Below are 18,910 nucleotides of genomic sequence, written 5' to 3'. Positions count from 1 at the left end.
ACTTTGTTGATTCAACAGCTTTGACATTTACTTTACTTTGAATTTAAATGTATTTAATTACATTTATGTTGGTTTTCAGAGAATATTTTCAGAGCAAAGAGGCTCTTGCCGAACAAGTATAGGTTGTCTCAGTGGATCAGTGAAAGAAAGTGGCTTTTCGAGAACAGGTACGGCATATCTCCGGGAGCTATTTATACGATCAATAGCTAGGCCTGTCACAATTATTACATAATCGTCGAATCACAATTATTTGAGATAATCGCAATTATTTTTGCATAATCGTCATAATCGTTTCCATTTTGAAAAATTCACACATTTTCAAATAATAAAAAAAGCAGAAATAGCAGATCTACAAGCTTACAACGCGCTGTAAGCTTGTAGATCTGCTATTTATGCTTTTTTTTTTTACAGGAATAAAAGTTAAATAATATGTTAATTATGTTAGTTAAATATGTCAATAATGTATTCGTATATTTCAGTTATTTGTCATATCTGCCCTGTGCAATTTTTGATTACAAAGCCTAAAAGGCTTCATTTGTTCCAATGTTCAATGATAAACACACAATTAAATCGTTGATCGCTATTATTTGAATGACAATTAATCATCAACTTAAATTTGTAATCGTGACAGCCCTATAATAGCACAAGGAGGCACATGGTCTAAAACACAGGGAGTTGTGGGTGTGAAAACCTCATCTTACGTAAGGATATTTTCCTCCTGGCTCTTGACGGCTAATTCAAACCATTCAATGGCCTTCTTAGCGTAGAGGACCATGTTACTGATGACGTTTGGCTGAATGGGATCACTCCGCTCACGCACTTTGAGCTTGGCCTCGTCCTGAGACCAAGGAGAGAAGATGACATGTTAGAGTCGAGGAACATTAGCCGCTTGTGAACTAGGATAATTCTGTTATCAATGATCTATCAATACTGCTGTGCTCTTGTGTGTGATGTTGAGGTGGTGATTGTGTTTGTTTGTTTGTTTGTTTGTTTGTTTGCTTATTTATTTCAAAAATGTTTCAGAAGATTCTCAGAAATGTTCTAAAAATATTCACAATTTTCTGGAAAATAGGGCTTAAGTGATTAATATGAATAATAATTTTAGCACATTTGGGTCCCTTGCAGACACCAAATGTCTCTTTTGGGTTGAAAAGGTTTACAGTGTTTGCTCTATGTTCTAAGGTTATTATCTCTGTGTTTACACTTCCAACTAAAACCTCTGAACTGAACTGTATACGTCATTCTATTTTCTCAGGGGTTTTTTTCAGTCTTGGTTTTTCATGACTTACTTTGGACTTAGTTTGACATTCCTGGCAGTCACAGGTGAAGTTGTAACAGTCTCTTAACTTGTTGTTTCTGTCTTCTGTTGGGTACATAATGTCTATGTATCTGATCAGCATCTTTGGAAGGCACAGCAACAAACACAATGTGATTACTTCAGGTTTCTCCTCCACATCTAATTCTGTGGTCAAGGAGTTGTTTTTTATCTGGAGTGTCTAAGGGCAAGTAAACACTGTAGGACTTTTAAAGTGGTCAGGGAGTCATCTGATCATTTCTTGAAATCGGCTGTCATACATCGTTGTGGTTTTTACACTATAGATTGATCGCCGACAATAGCTGTGACGTGTTGTGAGCTTGTAATCGGCTATTTTAAAATATCCAATGTCTGTTTTATAATGTTTAACTTAATACAGGACTGTACGGTAATATTGTGGTACTATGCAGGAGTCTGTTTGTTGCTGTCAGGTCCAGCGACCCTCCCCTAGCCAGGGTGGCTGTAATGTGCTCTCATTGGCTGTAGCGCGGATCTTCTTGCAGAGTGATCGCAACCCCGTTCATACTGTATGATGTCCAGTCGGCAACAGAGCCAAATATCAAACCTGCTAGATATCTAGAAACACTCTGGATCGCATCGCAGAGTGCTTTTATCACAGAGCCTTTCACACACAGCGAGCAATATGTCGCTGATCAAAGCCCGAGGGGGGTTTTGGGGGGTTTTGTCGGCGATCGCCAAAAAAGGTCCCCGATAGCATAATCGGAGGCAAATATCCTACAGTGTGTACCTACCCTAAAAGACTGATGCCCAGCACGTACAGGCTTACAAGACACTCACAAAAGATATACAATTATTTTGCTATTTTAGAAAATGTTTGGGGTCTGAGAGTCTAAATCTCATCAAACGGTGGTCTGTGGCTTAAATGCCGAATAAATAATGTACCTGAATATGAAAAAGGTTGAAAACCACTGCCCTACCCCCTTGTAACACATACTGTGTCCCCCATCCACACACATACATCCCTGTGCAGCTGTCTCTTCTCCTCACCTCATCACCAGGCTTCATATCCTGTACTGCCCGTATTTCTACTGCCGTTCCCTTGTTTGTGAAAACCACACTGGGTACACAGCTGTGGTTCATGAGGGAAACACTGAGGGGAGAGAGGGTCAACAGGAAGAGAAGAGAGAGAGAGAGAGAGAGAGAGAGAGAGAGAGAGAGAGAGAGAGAGAGAGAGAGAGAGAGAGAGAGACAAGAGAGACGAGAGAGACGAGAGAGACGAGAGAGAGAGAGAGAGAGAGAGAGAGTCCATGAGCCAGAGCCAAAAATTGAGCTATGATTATCAAATGGGTGGGCAAATCTAAGTTAGATTTTTTGACCAGCTGTATACATCTCTGGTTCACAGTTTGGCATGATAACCATTGCAGACTAGTAGCTTAGTGCAGTTATCATGCGTTGAATATGTGGACCCATATATTGTTCATAGAAAGGAATACCAGCACTCACTTAAGTCCTTTTAGGCTCTTATTTATTTAGGTCAAAGCTCCCCAGCAGCAGCGTCAAACCGGACGTTTCGGCCCAGAGGCCTTCTTCAGCGTGTAATGACAACATACTGATTTTGTGTCACTTATAAAGGGACCTTGGTGCCATGCACAGAGTGGTCCGGGTAACAACAAAATAAAATATTGATGACGTTTTTTTTTCGTTTTCTCTGGGTCAGTAGAACAGTTGGAGGAGTTTAAGGTTTATATTAATTCTAGAATGCCATCGATATCCTTCAATTTAGAGTTTAGTAGAGAATCAGTGTCGTTCTTGGATGTATTAGTACAGAGAGATGTAGATAAGATTTCTACTTGTGTCTACAGAAAACAAACTGATTTTTCTAGTTATCACCCTTCAGGGTTAAAGAGAAGCTTACCTTACAGTCAACTATTGAGGACGAAAATAATCTGTAGTACTGACAGTGCTTTCGAAAGACAAGCTAAGGACTTGTGCGATCGTTTCAAAACTAAAGGTTATAGTTATAAAGTGCTGAGTGTTAATGTACAGAGAGCTCGAGAGAAAGAGAGGTCTAGCTTGTTAACTCCAAAGCCTGCTCGTGCAGGGGAATCTAAGATAGTTTTGTCCACAACCTATTCCCCTTTGAGCATTGACATTAAGAATTCTGTTAAAAAATACTGGTATGTGTTATCGAGTGATCCTAATGTGGGTCATGTTTTCAAGGAGCCCCCCATCTTTGCACACAAACGTGCAAAAAATGTGAGGGACTCTTTAGTGAGGGCAGACTGCTATGTTCCACCTCAACATTTTATGTCCGATTTGCCTACGGGCAACTTTCCGTGTTTTAATTGTGTTCATTGCAATGCAATGATCAGAGGGAATCATGTTTTACATCCACATTCAGGAAAAAAGATTGATGTTAAAAGCATCATCACCTAAAACTAAGTTTGTGGTTTATCTGCTAAAATGCCCTTGTGGCCTTTGTTATGTGGGTAAACCAAAAGAGAACTTAAAGTGAGAATTTCAGAACATAAAAGTAATATTAGAAACAAGGATGAAAAATCGCCTGTGGCTAGACATTTTAATGCGGTGGGACATGAAGTCTGTTCTTTAAGGTTTCAGGGTATTGAGGCAGTACTGCCCTTAAAAAGAGGTGGGGATCGTGAACAAAAGGTCTAAATGGAGAACTTTTACTTGGTTGTTTCTTATAGAATGTGTTGTGTCCGGTTTGACGCTGCTGCTTGGGAGCTTTGACCTAAATAAATAAGAGCCTAAAAGGACTTAAGTGAGTGCTGGTATTCCTTTCTATGAACTTTATCCTCCTGAACCGTGCACCCTGTACATTTGTACTTCGAAAACTCGTCTCATGAGTGCTTGCTTCCTTCCTTTTCAAGTGACCCATATATTGTCACATGCAAATTGTTTCAACAAATATATGAAGAACTTTCAATGGTGTTCATATATGAACCCACTTCTCTGCACAATTCAAGTATGGGGAATTGATTGGAATGGTGATTTTACTTCTTCAAAACGTCCATATATGCTTACATGGCCTTTTAATACAAGATTTCATATACAAATATAATGATTTTAAAATAAGGCCTATTAATATCCCAAATTTGAAAGTGTGTTCTGAGAACCAACATGTTCCTAATGGCTATAGAAAACTGCTCACCATTCTAAGCTTTAATTTGAGTGGTAACATGTGGTTGCAAAACACATAGCTCTAACCCTAAACGTACTGTACACTAGTAAAAATAATAGAATACGGTGCATTTGTATTGCACCTTACTCGAAAGCGCAATACACTCATATTCACACACCGACGGTGCAGGAAACCATGCAAGACATCAACCTGCTCATTGGGAGTAATTAGGGGTTCAGTCATTGTGTGTGTGTGTGTGTGTGTGTGTGTGTGTGTGTGTGTGTGTGTGTGTGTATATATATATATATATATATATATATATATATATATATATATATATATTCTTTTTCTTTTTTTTTCACTGAAAAACATCCCTCCATGATCTGGAGGGATGTTTTTCAGTGAAATTGGTTGTATTAAAGGGGTAGTTCACCCCCAAAATAACTTTTTTTCTATTGATTACTGACCATCTGGAGCCTTGAATTCATAGATATTTTTTTGTTTTTGTCACATTCCTAAGCCAATAATTTGATTATAATAAATGTGTCCCCATTGATTCCGGTAGGAGACACAAATGCATTTGTGTCTCCTACCGGAATCAATGGGGCTAAATTTATTATAATCAAATAATAAAGGAAGGAATGCGACAAAAACAAAAAAATATCCATGAATTCAAGGCTCCATGGGGTGAGTAATCAATAGAAAAAAAGTTATTTGGGGGGTGAACTACCCCTTTAAGGGCTTGTGTGTTTGTATGTGCCTCGGCGGGGCAGGCGGTAAAAATAAGCTATTATGCAAATAATTGACTATTATGCAAATCCATACTGCACAATTAATTCTAATTATTTTTCTTTTTCCTCACAATGTTGTTGTTATTCTATTCTAGGGCAGAGGTTCTCACATGGTGTGCAGAGGCACACTGGTGTGCCATGAGGCAAGTCCTGGTGTAGCTTAATGGCATTTTGTGACAACCACACATTATTGCAGTACTGTAGCTATTTTTAATGGTTTACTGACATGATAAGTAGGGTTTAAGTGGTTACATTGATGAGGGTTTAACTCTGTATGTGTGCGTGTGCGTTTGTGTGCCTGCGTGTGCGTACGTGTGTGCGAGTCTGTGTGTGTGTTCTTACTCAGCGTAGACTACTTGACCAATAGGATCCCAATCCTCATCATGCAAATCGAAGCTATTACAGCGAACCTGTTACACAGAGAGAGAAATCATTACTAATCCTACTAATGTATTCACACCTGTTTCACACCTATTTTCTTCTTCCTCTCATTTTTAATGATCTGCTGTGAGTTAGTTGAGAAATGGTTGGCAGATTGTTAGTGTTTCAGAATCCATGAGAGCTGGACAGGTGAGAAAGTGGTCAGTGTGTACTAATGCTATTCTGTATCAAAGTAGTAGACAGTAAAGGGGGGGAGGTAGAGTATATTGTTACTGTCTGGCAGAAACCTTGTATCTCTATATTTCTTTTCTTCTTTGAAGCTCACAGTGATGTGCATCGTGATGTGAGCTTGTAGATCAGCTATTGGTTTTAGATTTTTCTTTACCTATAATGGCATGCTCAATATAGGGATGCCAGGTTGAAAGTGGTAAAGTCTGTCCATGGGTTTTATAAACTTTGAACCAATGAACAGTATTAAAGGGATACTTCACTTTAGGGCCGGGGACACATTTAAAAAAAATATTAAAAATAAATGAAAAAAGTTATGGAAAATTCATGGCCCCCTCACGCATTAGTAGGACACTCTAATGCGTGAGGGGGCCATGAATTTTTTTTTAAATGTGTCCCCGGCCCGAAAGTGAAGTATCCCTTTAAGAGCTTGTGACTAAAGTATGACTACATTGCACCCACTGGAACACGTGTTATTTTACCCCCATTTCCTGTAAAGTAACCGTTTTGGACATACAAGGTTTCTGCTGGACAACAATTACGTGTGTGTGTGTGTGTGTGTGTGTGTGTGTGTGTGTGTGTGTGTGTGTGTGTGTGTGTGTGTGTGTGTGTGTGTGTGTGTGTGTGTGTGTGTGTGTGTGTGTGTGTGTCTTCACACTACCTGTGAGAAGAGTGAAAGCAGGTCATGGTGATCAGGGAAGTCCAGGTGTTTAGAATAGAAGTCATCCAGGCTGGTGATTTCAGCCTCGTGAATCTTGAAACTCTCTTCGTCTATAAAATACACAGTGTTAATTAACTTAATGTGTAAAAATGTACTCATGTGCAAAGAATATAAATACAGAATAGACAGGTTACACTAATGCACTGCTCCACTGTATTAACCACTTCAACCCTATAGGGCATAGCAGTGGCGGCCATTTTGTGGTGCCACAAATCAAACCGAGATTTCTGAAAATATTTATATTAATTATTTAAGCCTGGAAAAAAGCCATCCAGATTCCTGGTGATTCATGACCATAAAACATTTGATTCTGTGAAAAAATCTATTTGATTATTAAATATAGTATTATTAAATATTTAAAAAAAAGAAAATCCACAGAATCAATGTATATAGGCTACTCCATAATATTAATACTCCATATTACAAGTTGGGTGGCATATCATTAATTAGCATATATAAAAGACTAGCGTCTTTTTTAGCAGTTAAACGGATAAATGTACAGACAGTCCATTGAAGCTGAAACTTATGTATGTGCCATAATTTATTATTTCTACGTTAGCTTTATCGAGGTCAATACAGGATTCCTTACAGAGATCAAGTTTAAACTAATAATAGAAATAATAAAACGTGACGTTCTGAATGGAAGTGGCCGCAGTGAAACTGTACTACTGCGGTCACGTAGCGCGGAGAAATTCCTTTCTATCAAGACCAAGTTTGACCTAATAAAAGCATAGATTAAATATCAAAACATACGGGCGGAAAACATACAGGCGGGTTTGCATGCGTCACCAGGGCTTCTGAGCAGCACGGGAGGGGTTTGCCTAGAACTGCGGTGGGATCCATAATAACACATTCTATGCTTCTGTTATTCTAATTAGCAGCCTAAAGTGCCATTCACAATGAGCACTATAACTATAAAGACAACTATAACTATCGTTCACCATTGTATTTTTTTTAATAGTAGGTGTGAACTCTGCCATCCACTTGTCTTTTACACTTTTAAAACTCTATTTGCATAGTTATAGTTATAGTTATAGTTATAGTGCTCAGTGTGAATGGCCCTTTTATTGGCCCTTTCACATAGACGTAAAAGTAATGGTGGTCTTCACTGTCTGGCACTGAATGATCACATCAGCCTTGGAAAACAGCGATCACGTGCCCGAAAATATTGCCCACTCCCCCCCCTTAAATCGGTAGAATCCTGTTTTTTTCCTGTTAATTCAACTCTTGAGAGTTTATAAATGGAACTGAATGGACCAGTAAGGGTCCATTTGGCTAGAGTATTCCTCTCTCTTAGTTACAAATGAATTACATTAAATTAACACAGATTTTATGGAGAATGTACCCATGTGTGCGCATGCTTGTGTGTTTCTGTTGAGTGATCCCTTACGTGAATGCAATTCTCCCATCAGTATAAGCTTCTCAGATGCAGATCTTTCTTTCTGTGCCTTCTGAAGAAAGAAGCATTTCCAAGAAATTAAGCATCGGCAAAAATTCTACACTTCTTAACTCTTTCACTTATTTCAGACTGTGTCGTCCCAGTGCCAGGATAAAGGTGCATTTTTCCTCTTGTTTTTTAACATTGAAGTGAATGGAGCAGCAATTTTTTGGATAGCGTTATCTCCTAGTTCCTTTGAGATAAACCCCCAAAAAAAAAGACAAAAAAATTCAGAAAAATTCAAAAAAAAAAATGTTTTCATATTTTCGTCATTCCGTCATTGGCCATGATAGCCATAGAGCCATCGGACGGGAATTCCCGTCCGGGGCAGTCAAAGAGTTAATATCTTTATTAATAAACAGAAGGCACAAAGTTTATTTCTATACAGCAGTTAGTACAAATCAATTAAATAATTACAGATAGTTCATCAGTTGTAAGGTACCTATTACTTATACCCATCACACATCATTCATGTCCTTTAGTGATAATATTAAGAAGAAGAATTGTCAAATAACTGATTTCAAAATGCTACTGTTGGTTTATAAAACACTGAATGGTTTAAGGCCAAAATACATTTCTGACCTCCCAGGTCATCTGGGACAGGTCTGCTTTCTGTCCCCAGAATCAGAACTTAAAAGCCAGTATGAAACTTTGCCCTGTGTTTACATAACAAAACAATAAGTATATATTTTACCAATAATTACCCTCTATAACAGCAGTCATCAGCCACTACACTAGTGTGGAGGTGTTTACCAACCAGCAGAAACACACTGCCCTCTCGCTGTATGTTGGTGTTTTCACTGTTTGTTTTGGTAGACAGGGATGTGTTTGTGCTACCAAAACAAACAATGAAAACACCAACATACATCCAGAGGGAAGTTTGTCTGCATGTTGATTCCAGGGACGTGGCATATTAGCATATTCATGAGAGGTTGTTCTTGCAGGCGTGGCATAATAGCGTAAATAGATCCTGGAATTGTTAATGAGGGCAAAGACAAGAGTAGTCCTAGTCTCTTATAATGGATATATATTGTTTGACTGATGTTGTTTTGTTTTGTTTATCCGTCTGTGTTTCAGTTTTTTTATTGTTTACTTTTTTTTGTACCTATATTTCCTGTATGATGTGAGTTTTCGGGTGTTAATTCAATCTGTTTATTACATTTTTTGTATTTGATGGATTGCACTGGAGGAAGCTATTATGTATCTGCACAGTAGCCTACCAACTTTTGATATTGAATGCTTCAGTGAAAAATCCAATAAACAAACAAATATATATATATACATTCATATATCTTTACATTTCATTTTAGAATTTCCATTTCCAATAAGCAGCAAGCTATATGCTTAGATTATTTTTGATTCATACTCAATCGCACAAATTTGTGCGATTGTAAAGACAAAACGGAAGCGGGGGAGTGTCTGGCAACAGTCTTGCTCGCGAGACTACACTAGACCCAACAACTCGTATTTCATAATTAGGAATAACGTTGGCAAGATTATCAAGAAAGACCCCCCACTCACCTTTGTGGCAAGGATCCTGGCCACCAGGCGGACTTGCTCTTCTGGACACCATTTCGGACCATACTTAACCATTGCTGAGCACTCCAGCATGTGCATATTCCAATCCTCTTTCTGACACACACACACACACACACACACACACACACACACACACACACACACACACACACACACACACACACACACACACACACACACACACACACACACACACAAATTTAGCAAGTTTGCAACATGATGCTTGAGACATAAACTGACCCTTTTCACAGCAGCCATTTTGAGGTACTGTAAACACAGCTGAAGCCGGTTATAACATTAGTTGTGGATGTCTTCCATTTATGTATATCTGTGTAAAGGCATGAAATTAACCCTACAAGCATGTTGCCTGGCACACAGTATCACCAAAATTAAACTCGCCCACAAATACTGCTTAAAGGAGCATTTCACCCCTGGAAGAAACTGCAATCACTCAATGGTAATAGTATTTGTAGTAGATAACAGTAGCACAATTTAAAATTTGCACCCTATGGCCAGAAAAATAATGAAATCTGTGTGTTTGACTAGGGTTTGACTGGACTGCTGCATTACTACAATGACCATAATGCTTTGGTGCACTGCACCTCCTTGTGGGAAGGGGAGGTTGCATGTGGGTGTGATCTCTAACAACAACATACAAACAGCATGCCAGTGTTGCCATGTCTGCTTATTATAAGCGGCTTCTTTCTAAAATGTAGTTGATATTTGGGCTTGTTTCCAAATGTTTTGATTGTTGTTTAAACCAGTGGTTCTCAAACATGTTCATGTATTTTTCCACAGACCCCCATCTGAAATTATAATTTGTGCCAGGGAGCCCCTAACAAATATGTGTCAAAAATATTCCACATTTTGCACTTTTTCCCCCTCAAGATTTTTTTGTAAATAGCAGATCTACAAGCTCACAATGGGTCGCGAAGCGTTGTGAGTTTGTAGATCGGCAATTTTCAAATATATAATATCCCATGTCTAGGTAAAGTGCTCTTGGCCTAGTTATCTTCTTTTGGGCTTGTTTTCATAGACCTGGTTGCTTATTTCTCTCACAATATCTGGCAACACTGGCTGAAGAACGTGTACCTCGCACACGTTCATCTAGTTACATATATGTCCAAGGATTTGTTAGTGATGTCATATCACTGACAAATCCTTGGTATCTTTATGCAGTTCTACTTCCGTGTCGCATAGTAGTGACATCACTGTCGAATCCTTGGTATTGTGATCCTAGCCTTTCGCGACGGTGTTTGTTTACCCGCGCCGCCACTCCACGCTGTTTTTTTTTTTTTCACGCTTGCGCTTATGAAACACTAAACAGGATTATAATTCCATGTCAACATTCAAGTACAACTATCAGAAGATAACTCAGGTAAAGTAATGCCTCACTCTGCAAGGGGGGTTGCCCGCTGGCCGCAGCTAATGGGAGTGGCCGAGTGGGGAATGAAGGTTGAACAAAGTGTTACGGACATCCCTTGGGGCTGTCTTTGGAGCTGGTCTGACTGAGACGCGTCAAGACAACATGTAGTGCGGAAAGGAACGAGACCATATGGTCGTGACGTAAATAACGTCACGATATAGTCGAAGATTACTAGATATCTAAAAACACAGATTATACACAAGGATCTTGTTTCTTGAGTCCTAAACTTCATTAAAAGAAGATCTAGTTGCAAAATCGGCGAAATGTCCCTTTAACAGTTGGTCTATAGGGCGTCTAAGCTATGCTATGTACAGTACAGTGTATGCCAGTAATGCCACTCAACACAATGCTTAGCTCTCAGTATACACTAGTCCTGTCCTTGACTGACCTGTGTCCTTCCTTACCCTCTTCTCATATCTTCATGTCACACAAAGCTATTATTTTTAATTAACCCACTTAAGCGCTTCTCCACCCGAATCAGATCTTTGCATGTCTACTGTGGTCATAGCCACTTATATATTAACTAAAATAACATTCAGTTCATGTGTATTGACTCTTTTCATTACATTACATTACAGTCATTTAGCAGACGCTTTTATCCAAAGCGACTTACAATAAGTGCATTCAACATAGGTAGGGAACGAAACTACTAATCACCAGAAGTCTTAAGTGCATTTCCTGCATAAACAAGCAACCAAGAGTATACCTAGCGCTAAGGTAAAAGTGCAATATATCAGCTACCTACTTTCTTAAACAGATGAGACAAAATAGCAAAATCAAATGAGCACAAGCTAAAACAAATAAGTGTATTGACTAAACAAGATCCAATAAAATAATAAAAAAATAAAACAAGAGTTCGTACAAGTAGCTAACAACAAGTAGGCCAGGCAAAGAGGAAGGGTAGTGTTTCCTGAAGAGGTGGGTTTTCAGCCTGCGGCGAAAGATGGGCAGTGACTCTGCTGTCCTGACATCAGTGGGAAGTTCATTCCACCACTGTGGGGCCAGAACAGAAAAAAGTCGTGACCGTGTCGATCGACCAGAAGGACCCTTGAGTGACGAGGCAATCAGTCGCCCCGAGGTGGCAGACCGAAGTGGTCGGGCAGGGGTGTAGGCAACGACCATAGCCCGGAGGTAAGAAGGAGCTGTTCCTTTCACTGCCCTATAGGCTAGCACCAGGGTTTTAAACTGAATGCGAGCCGCTACGGGGAGCCAGTGCAGAGAACGGAGAAGGACAGTTGTGTGGGAGAACTTGGGGCGGTTGAACACCAGACGAGCCGCAGCTTTCTGAACAAGCTCCAGAGGTCTGATGGCTGATGCCGGAGCACCAGCAAGGAGGGAGTTGCAGTAGTCCAGGCGGGAGATGACAAGAGCCTGGATGAGCACCTGGGCTCCTTGTTAATTGTAATTCAAATGAATTGTTCTTTTCATAATTTAAGTTTACTTCTTAAACCTATCTTATCAAACAGTTATTTGTGTTTATTTACATTTATTTGTTAATTTATTTAAATGTTCTTAAATATAAACTTTTTTATAAACGTTTTTCAAAATGATTAGAAATGATAAAATATACGTTATCGGTGGTTTAGGACGCTCGGAAATTGGGATCAGCATCGGACCCAAAAATCTGGGTTTTGTTTCTTATTGATCCACAGTGAAACCAAAGGTGAACTTCCATGTGTGATCAATCACATTCCATTCTATGTTTCTGTTTTACACTCAATCAGAAGTGTTCTGTATCAGATATGAAACAAAGCCATACAAGGAAACAAGTCCCCAGGACCTTTTTGTGTTATCATTTTAGCCTAATGTCTGACTGTACCATGCACAGCTGTTTACATTTCTGTCTAGTAATAAAGTATTCAATCAATCAATCAAAAAAGTAACTAAGAACTCATTAACAATCAGATGGTAGAGGAATAATGTGAGCAACTTCAGATGAAAATTAGCTTTTGGCTAACTCTGGCTCATTTACGTCGACGTGAAAACTGACATGTTGATTAATGTGCACTGTCCCTGGTAAATAAATAAATACATAAAAGCTTCAATTTCCTGCAGTCATTAACCCCTTTCTTCCTCATCCTCATCCACTCGTTTCCTACCTGGCAGTTTTTATTGCAATAGAAGGCTTTCTTGCACTTTACACATTGCTTCAAGTCTTCTTCTTCAGGTTTCCTATGAATGAACAAACATTAGGTTTTAATGAGCAGCATGTTACAACAAATGTGTTTACATCCTCTTGGATGTAATAGTGCGGCACCGAGTGACGCGCTATGAGCTTGTAGATCTGCTATTTTTGAAACATCATGAAAATGTGTGCATATCTTTGAATATCTATATTTTTTAAAGCAAACATTTCTAACTCAAATCTTTGCTTCTGGGGGTCCCTGGCACAAAACATTTTCAGATGGGGGTCCGCGGCCAAATGTATATCAATGTAGGGGTCCTTGGCATGAAAAGGGTTGAAAACCACTGCTATAGTCTATATTAAGAGAATCGCTCACAAATTAACTGGCTTAACAGTGAAGCAGTGGGTGTGGTCTGTGTTGAATGCTATTCGTGTTTGTTGAACATGTGCTATCTCAGCTGTCAGGAACTGAATCAAATGATACAGACAATAAACTGTAGGGTAGTAGTGGTCTAAATATTAATGTTCCCATTACGCATGTGTAAAGACTGCACTAATCATTCGGATGCGTAGCCTACAACATAGGCCTGTTAATGCACACAGAAAGGAAATAACAAGTTAGAATATGTATGCATGCCACATAAATACATACTTTAAGCAGAAATCGCAGTACTTTCCCCTCTTTTCAACTTTGAGGACGTAAGAGTACGCCGGGGAGGAGAAGATAAGTTCTCCAACTTTGAATGGTTTGGTCACCCGAAGACCTCGTCCTTTAGTAGGACTGTCGAACATCTCGATTCCCTCGATTTGTTCCTGCATTGTTGCTTCCATGGTCTTCAGAGTGCCCGTCGAAGCAGCTTTATTCCACAAGGAAAGCAAAGATAGATATTGTAATTAATGAAAATATTAAAACATATTTCATCAGCATCATCTTATACTATTATAATGTACAGTCATACAGTTCTATTGTAGGCTACACTGTAACTCTATCAAACATGTGTTGAATTCCTCACCTGTCATGAATCCTGGTGTCTGTCCAAGGTCCTTGTCTGTAGACACTGAGTTGATGAATTTGTAGTTGATCTGTATCACAAAGTGTCAGATACAAGATAAACCTGATTAATACAATGGTTTCTATTTCCTGGAAAGAGTTAAGCTGGGCGGAGAGACAGAGAGAGGTTGCCAAAATCCTTAGTCTACGCACATTCAGAACAACCAATCATGTCTCTATGATACACCAGCATTAGAAAGGACATGAGAACATGAAGACAAGCCAAATGAGAGCGTTCCACAGAATGTACCTTTTTTTTCATACCTATTTAGCTAAACAAGCGTTAGTCTACGGTCTATTTTCTACTACAGAGGTTCTTAAAGTGGGGTCCAGGAACCCCTAGGGGTCCTTGAGGGGGTTCCAGGGCGTCCACAGCGAAATGTGTTAATATAGCAGCATAACAACCACTTTGAAAATAGCAGATCTACAAGCTCACAACGCGACGCAATGCGATGAGCAACGTTTTTATTTTTCATTAAAAAAAATATGTTCAATTCATTTTAAGTCCACTTACATCGGCATGCAAATGTCGTCCTGCACGTGATACTTCCTCCTATTTTATGCAGCCTATGTTGTTTTATGTCCACCTCAGAGCCTGTAGCCTATGTCAGTGGTTCTAAACCTTTTCAGGCCACGACCCCCCAAAATAATCATATTTGAACTGGGGACCCCCCAAAATAATATCCGGGAAATCTGAATGGGGACTCAGTCAAATAAGGCACAGACACGTTCACAGCTTGAGAAGAATCGGTGATATATTTTTTATATCAAAAGGAGTTACGAGACTTACAATGTCAGCCAAACAGAATTGTATGGGAACCACCTCAGCCCTCTAACTCAGTCATATTATGAATGCTGGTGACTTAAATACATGTCACCAAATGGCAATATATTGTAATCCCTCCTCCAAGCCAGGCGCGGCAACCAATCAGTCCTCTCTTAGGCACTTCATGGATTTACTGCCTCTGCGCCACCGTCGCCTGTTAGGGGCAAGGGATTGGGGAGCCTATCCCCTAACCTCACCCCTTTAACTCCAAATCTCTCATGCATAATTTTTACTTGACCTTGAAAATCCTTTTTGTGTGAAATTAAAGCACTTCAAGAAATATAGAGTATTAAAACTCAAATAATACTGCCAAAATAAATTATATATAATGCCAAGGCGAATTCACTACCTCTAATACAGGCAACAAAAGTTTAATTTTCTTGAGGCAATATTCATAGACGGTAAGCAATTAAAAAAATCCTATGCTCTTACAAACAAGATCAATGCCTCAAATAATTACTGTGTTGTTTAAAAGAACTTCCAAAATATCACAACTAATTATAATGACAAATTCACTCTGGACCCAGTACTCACAAGCAGACAACTCATTCACTCTTATGCGCATATTTATTGCTTTGTTAGCTTAAGAGACCCTAAGGCAAGGATCATTTCCTCCCTTTTCTTTAGTAGCTACTGTAGGGAAGACACATGTCTCCCTTAGACCATTCAACACATATAGATGCAGCAAAACTAGCAAATAATATGTATGTATATATATATATATATATATATATATATATATATATATATATATATATATATATATATATATATATATATATGTGTATGCATGTAGCATGTATGTATGTATATATGTATGTATGCCCAATTACATGTATGTATGTATGCATACATACATGTAATTGGGCACTAGGAAGAGTGGGCACTCGGGAAACGTGGGCACTTAGGGTTGGAGAAGAGTGGGCACTGGGGAAATCTGGGCACCTGGAAGAGTGGGCACTAATGAAATGTGGGCACCCCGAAGAGTGGGCACTTTGGGGTGGAGAGAGTGGGCACTAGGGAAATCTGGAAACCAGGAAGACTGGGCAGAGGGAAAACTGGGCACTAGACAGGCTGGGCACCAGGAAGACTGGGCGCCTCAATTAGGATTCGTGTCCACAAGTGTTTTTTAACAGAACTTCATCACAGTCTAGCTTGGAAAGAAGTCTTTTGCACATTTGAATGTGAAGTGCATGACCGTTAAAGAGAAGAGAGGGAGAAATACTATGTGAGAGAAGACCTGAATCAACCTGTGTTAATGGACTGAAATGGACTGAATTTCATTTCGGAACCATTAATAACTGCTTGGATTATTTTTCAGTCAAACATATTTAGTCTGTGGTGTCATGTGGACACACAGACAACTTGATAACTGACAGTCTGATAGAAGTAGACAAAACAGTGGAAATGCTGTCTTTGTGCAGGTAGATTGTTGTGAGCTTGTAAATTTGATGTTGCCCCCCCCCCCTCACCCCCCCACCTTTACACACACACACACACACACACACACACACACACACACACACACACACACACACACACACACACACACACACACACACACACACACACACACACACACACACACACACACAAATGTTATGGATAATAGACCAAGCAATTGCAAATGAGCCACCATCATTGCTACAGATTGATTCTTCCACACAAAACAATGGAAAGCACCCCTTTAATGATGATAATGTGCTCATTCACAGGTGATATAGCTATCCAATGCCAGGTAATAGGTGGCCATTAGCAGGTAGGTTTGATCACAGTTAAATTATTATTCAAGACGTATTACAAAACAATTATGACGAACACAGGCTACAACCGTAACATTCTATGACATTCTATGAATTATCCGTTTAAGTAAAATGGTCTGGACTGGCAAACCCTGCTGCATGAGCGCAAATATGCACCGTGCGCCATGGAGCGCTGGAGCGCGCGCTCCATGGCGCATGTCAAGAGATGGGCGAAAATACATTGAAAAGTATTTTGATACAAAATACAAATACTGGGTCAAACAATTTATCAAAATACAAAATATAAATACAGGTCAGAGAAATGTATTTGAGATACAAATACGTATTTTGAAAATACAAAATACGTATTTTGTATTTTCAAAATACACAAAATACATTTCATAAAAAATTATGAAATGATTAGTTATTTAATATATTGATTGCCAAATATTAAATCAATTGCCTGTCAGAATTTCTAAGAATAAATTGACCATACAAGCAGAGTGTTTTTGATGGTGTTTGGCTTTGGAGCACGCAGCCTAAATGTTTACCACTGTGTGTGAGAGCGCATGCCAGAGTTACCGTTATCATCAAAAACTAGACAATAACTATGGCATGAGACTGAATGCACAGCTGCCACCACCACCAAATTACATTGAAAAAAGTGGCAATTATCTTTGAACTGTATGCTGTATATACATAGCATCACAAATAATATTAGGCTTGTCTGACCATTTATGTGTTATGCAGTAATTCACAAAAGTAAACTATCTTTAATGCATAAGGAAACCAAACCTTGTGGCTGTGTTTGTCATATCCATGGACATGGTGAATAAACAAAGCTGCACTGCACAGATGCCACAACTTGAACTTTATTTAGTAGATTATTTAGTAATCAATTCACATCAAGTCAAAAACTGAAACTGACTCCACTATGCTGGCTTCAGTTGCTTGTGGGGGTCAGGTTTGTCAAAAATAAATAAAAATAAAACACATAGGGCCAGAAACACATAGGGCCTAGCCCTAAATGTGTAGCCTACTACTGGACAAACATGTATTTCCGTACTCATTAAATCAGTGTCCTACCTATTCTGAAAAAAGAATAATACCTGGACACTGGAATTTCAATGACTGGGTATTATGAGAAACTGACTCCACTATGTGAACTCTGTCTGTCTCAACTCAAGGCCCGCCCTACTCTGCCTCTCATTTGTGGTTCAATTTTAGGGTAAGCCAATCAGAGGCGGAGTAAAAGTGACATCACACATTGTGTGTGTGTGTGTGTGTGTGTGTGTGTGTGTGTGTGTGTGTGTGTGTGTGTGTGTGTGTGTGTGTGTGTGTGTGTGTGTGTGTGTGTGTGTGTGTGTGTGTGTGTGTGTGTGTGTGTGTGTGTGTGTGTGTGTGTGTGTTTGTTTGTTTGTTTTTCTCCTACAGTTTAAACCTGTGTAAATGTTTAAAACGTGTCAATTTGTGGGAAAAAAAGAAAAGTATTTTATGTATTTCAAATACAGAAAATACTACATTTGAAAGTATTTAATTTGTTCCATCCCAGCCAAATACAAATGACAAAATACAAAATACATAAAAGTATTTCAAATACTTATTTCAAATACATGTAATTCAAATACTGCCCATACAATAAAATAAAGTATTTTATGTATTTCAAATACAGAAAATACAATTTGAAAAGTATTTGAAAGTATTTTGATACAAATAACATTTCATTTTTTCCATCCCAGCCAAATACAAATTACAAAATACAAAAAAGTATTTCAAATACGTATTTCAAATACGTATTTCAAATACGTATTTCAAATACATGTATTTCAAATACTGCCCATCTACACTGTAACACTATCAAACATGTGTTTAATTCCTCACCTGTCATGAATCCTGATGTCTGTCCAAGGTCCTTGTCTGTAGACACTGAGTTGATGAATTTGTATCACAAAGTGTCAGATACAAGATACCTAATACAATGGTTTCTATTTCCTGGAAAGAGTTAAGCTGGGCGGAGAGAGTGAGAGAAGTGTTGCCAATGTCCTTAGCCTACGCACATTCAGAACAACCAATCATGTCTCTATGATACACCAGCATTAGAAAGGACATGATAACATGAAAACAAGCCAAATGAGAGCGCTCCACAGAATCTTTTTTTTTTTCATACCTGTTTGGTTAAACACGTATTAGTCTACAGTCTATTCTCTACTACAGAGATTCTTAA

At 38.9% G+C, this 18,910-nt stretch overlaps 3 protein-coding genes across 4 annotated transcripts in view; 1 reads left to right on the top strand and 2 right to left on the bottom strand.

Annotated features, from left to right (window-relative positions):
* Positions 1-18,622, bottom strand: part of LOC308105416 (N-lysine methyltransferase SMYD2-B-like) — a 23,222-nt gene extending 4,600 nt beyond the window's left edge. The window contains exons 1-11 of one of the 2 annotated variants that reach the window (XM_080456130.1): positions 18,568-18,622; positions 14,081-14,150; positions 13,720-13,924; positions 13,042-13,114; positions 9,499-9,609; positions 7,930-7,990; positions 6,480-6,589; positions 5,552-5,619; positions 2,324-2,426; positions 1,290-1,400; positions 702-838 (exon numbers count right to left, since the gene is read on the bottom strand). In XM_080456130.1, coding sequence (XP_080312256.1) covers positions 702-838; positions 1,290-1,400; positions 2,324-2,426; positions 5,552-5,619; positions 6,480-6,589; positions 7,930-7,990; positions 9,499-9,609; positions 13,042-13,114; positions 13,720-13,924; positions 14,081-14,087 — 986 coding nt within the window. In that variant the 5' untranslated portion in view covers positions 14,088-14,150; positions 18,568-18,622. The remainder of the gene's footprint in view (positions 1-701; positions 839-1,289; positions 1,401-2,323; positions 2,427-5,551; positions 5,620-6,479; positions 6,590-7,929; positions 7,991-9,498; positions 9,610-13,041; positions 13,115-13,719; positions 13,925-14,080; positions 14,151-18,567) is intronic. The other variant, XM_080456129.1, reaches the window with a different exon arrangement.
* Positions 1-18,910, bottom strand: part of LOC308105418 (N-lysine methyltransferase SMYD2-like) — a 78,176-nt gene that overhangs the window by 30,454 nt on the left and 28,812 nt on the right. The gene's annotated exons all lie outside the window — the stretch shown is intronic.
* LOC308105423 (uncharacterized protein) overlaps positions 1-18,910 on the top strand; it is a 145,412-nt gene that overhangs the window by 116,179 nt on the left and 10,323 nt on the right. The window lies entirely within an intron of this gene.

Source organism: Gymnoscopelus braueri (assembly GCF_963280865.1).
Source record: "Gymnoscopelus braueri genome assembly, chromosome: 17".
NCBI classification, from domain to species: Eukaryota; Metazoa; Chordata; class Actinopteri; order Myctophiformes; family Myctophidae; genus Gymnoscopelus; species Gymnoscopelus braueri.
The sequence above is the reverse complement of the archived record's forward strand: the minus strand, read 5'-3'. Positions and strand labels throughout refer to the sequence as shown.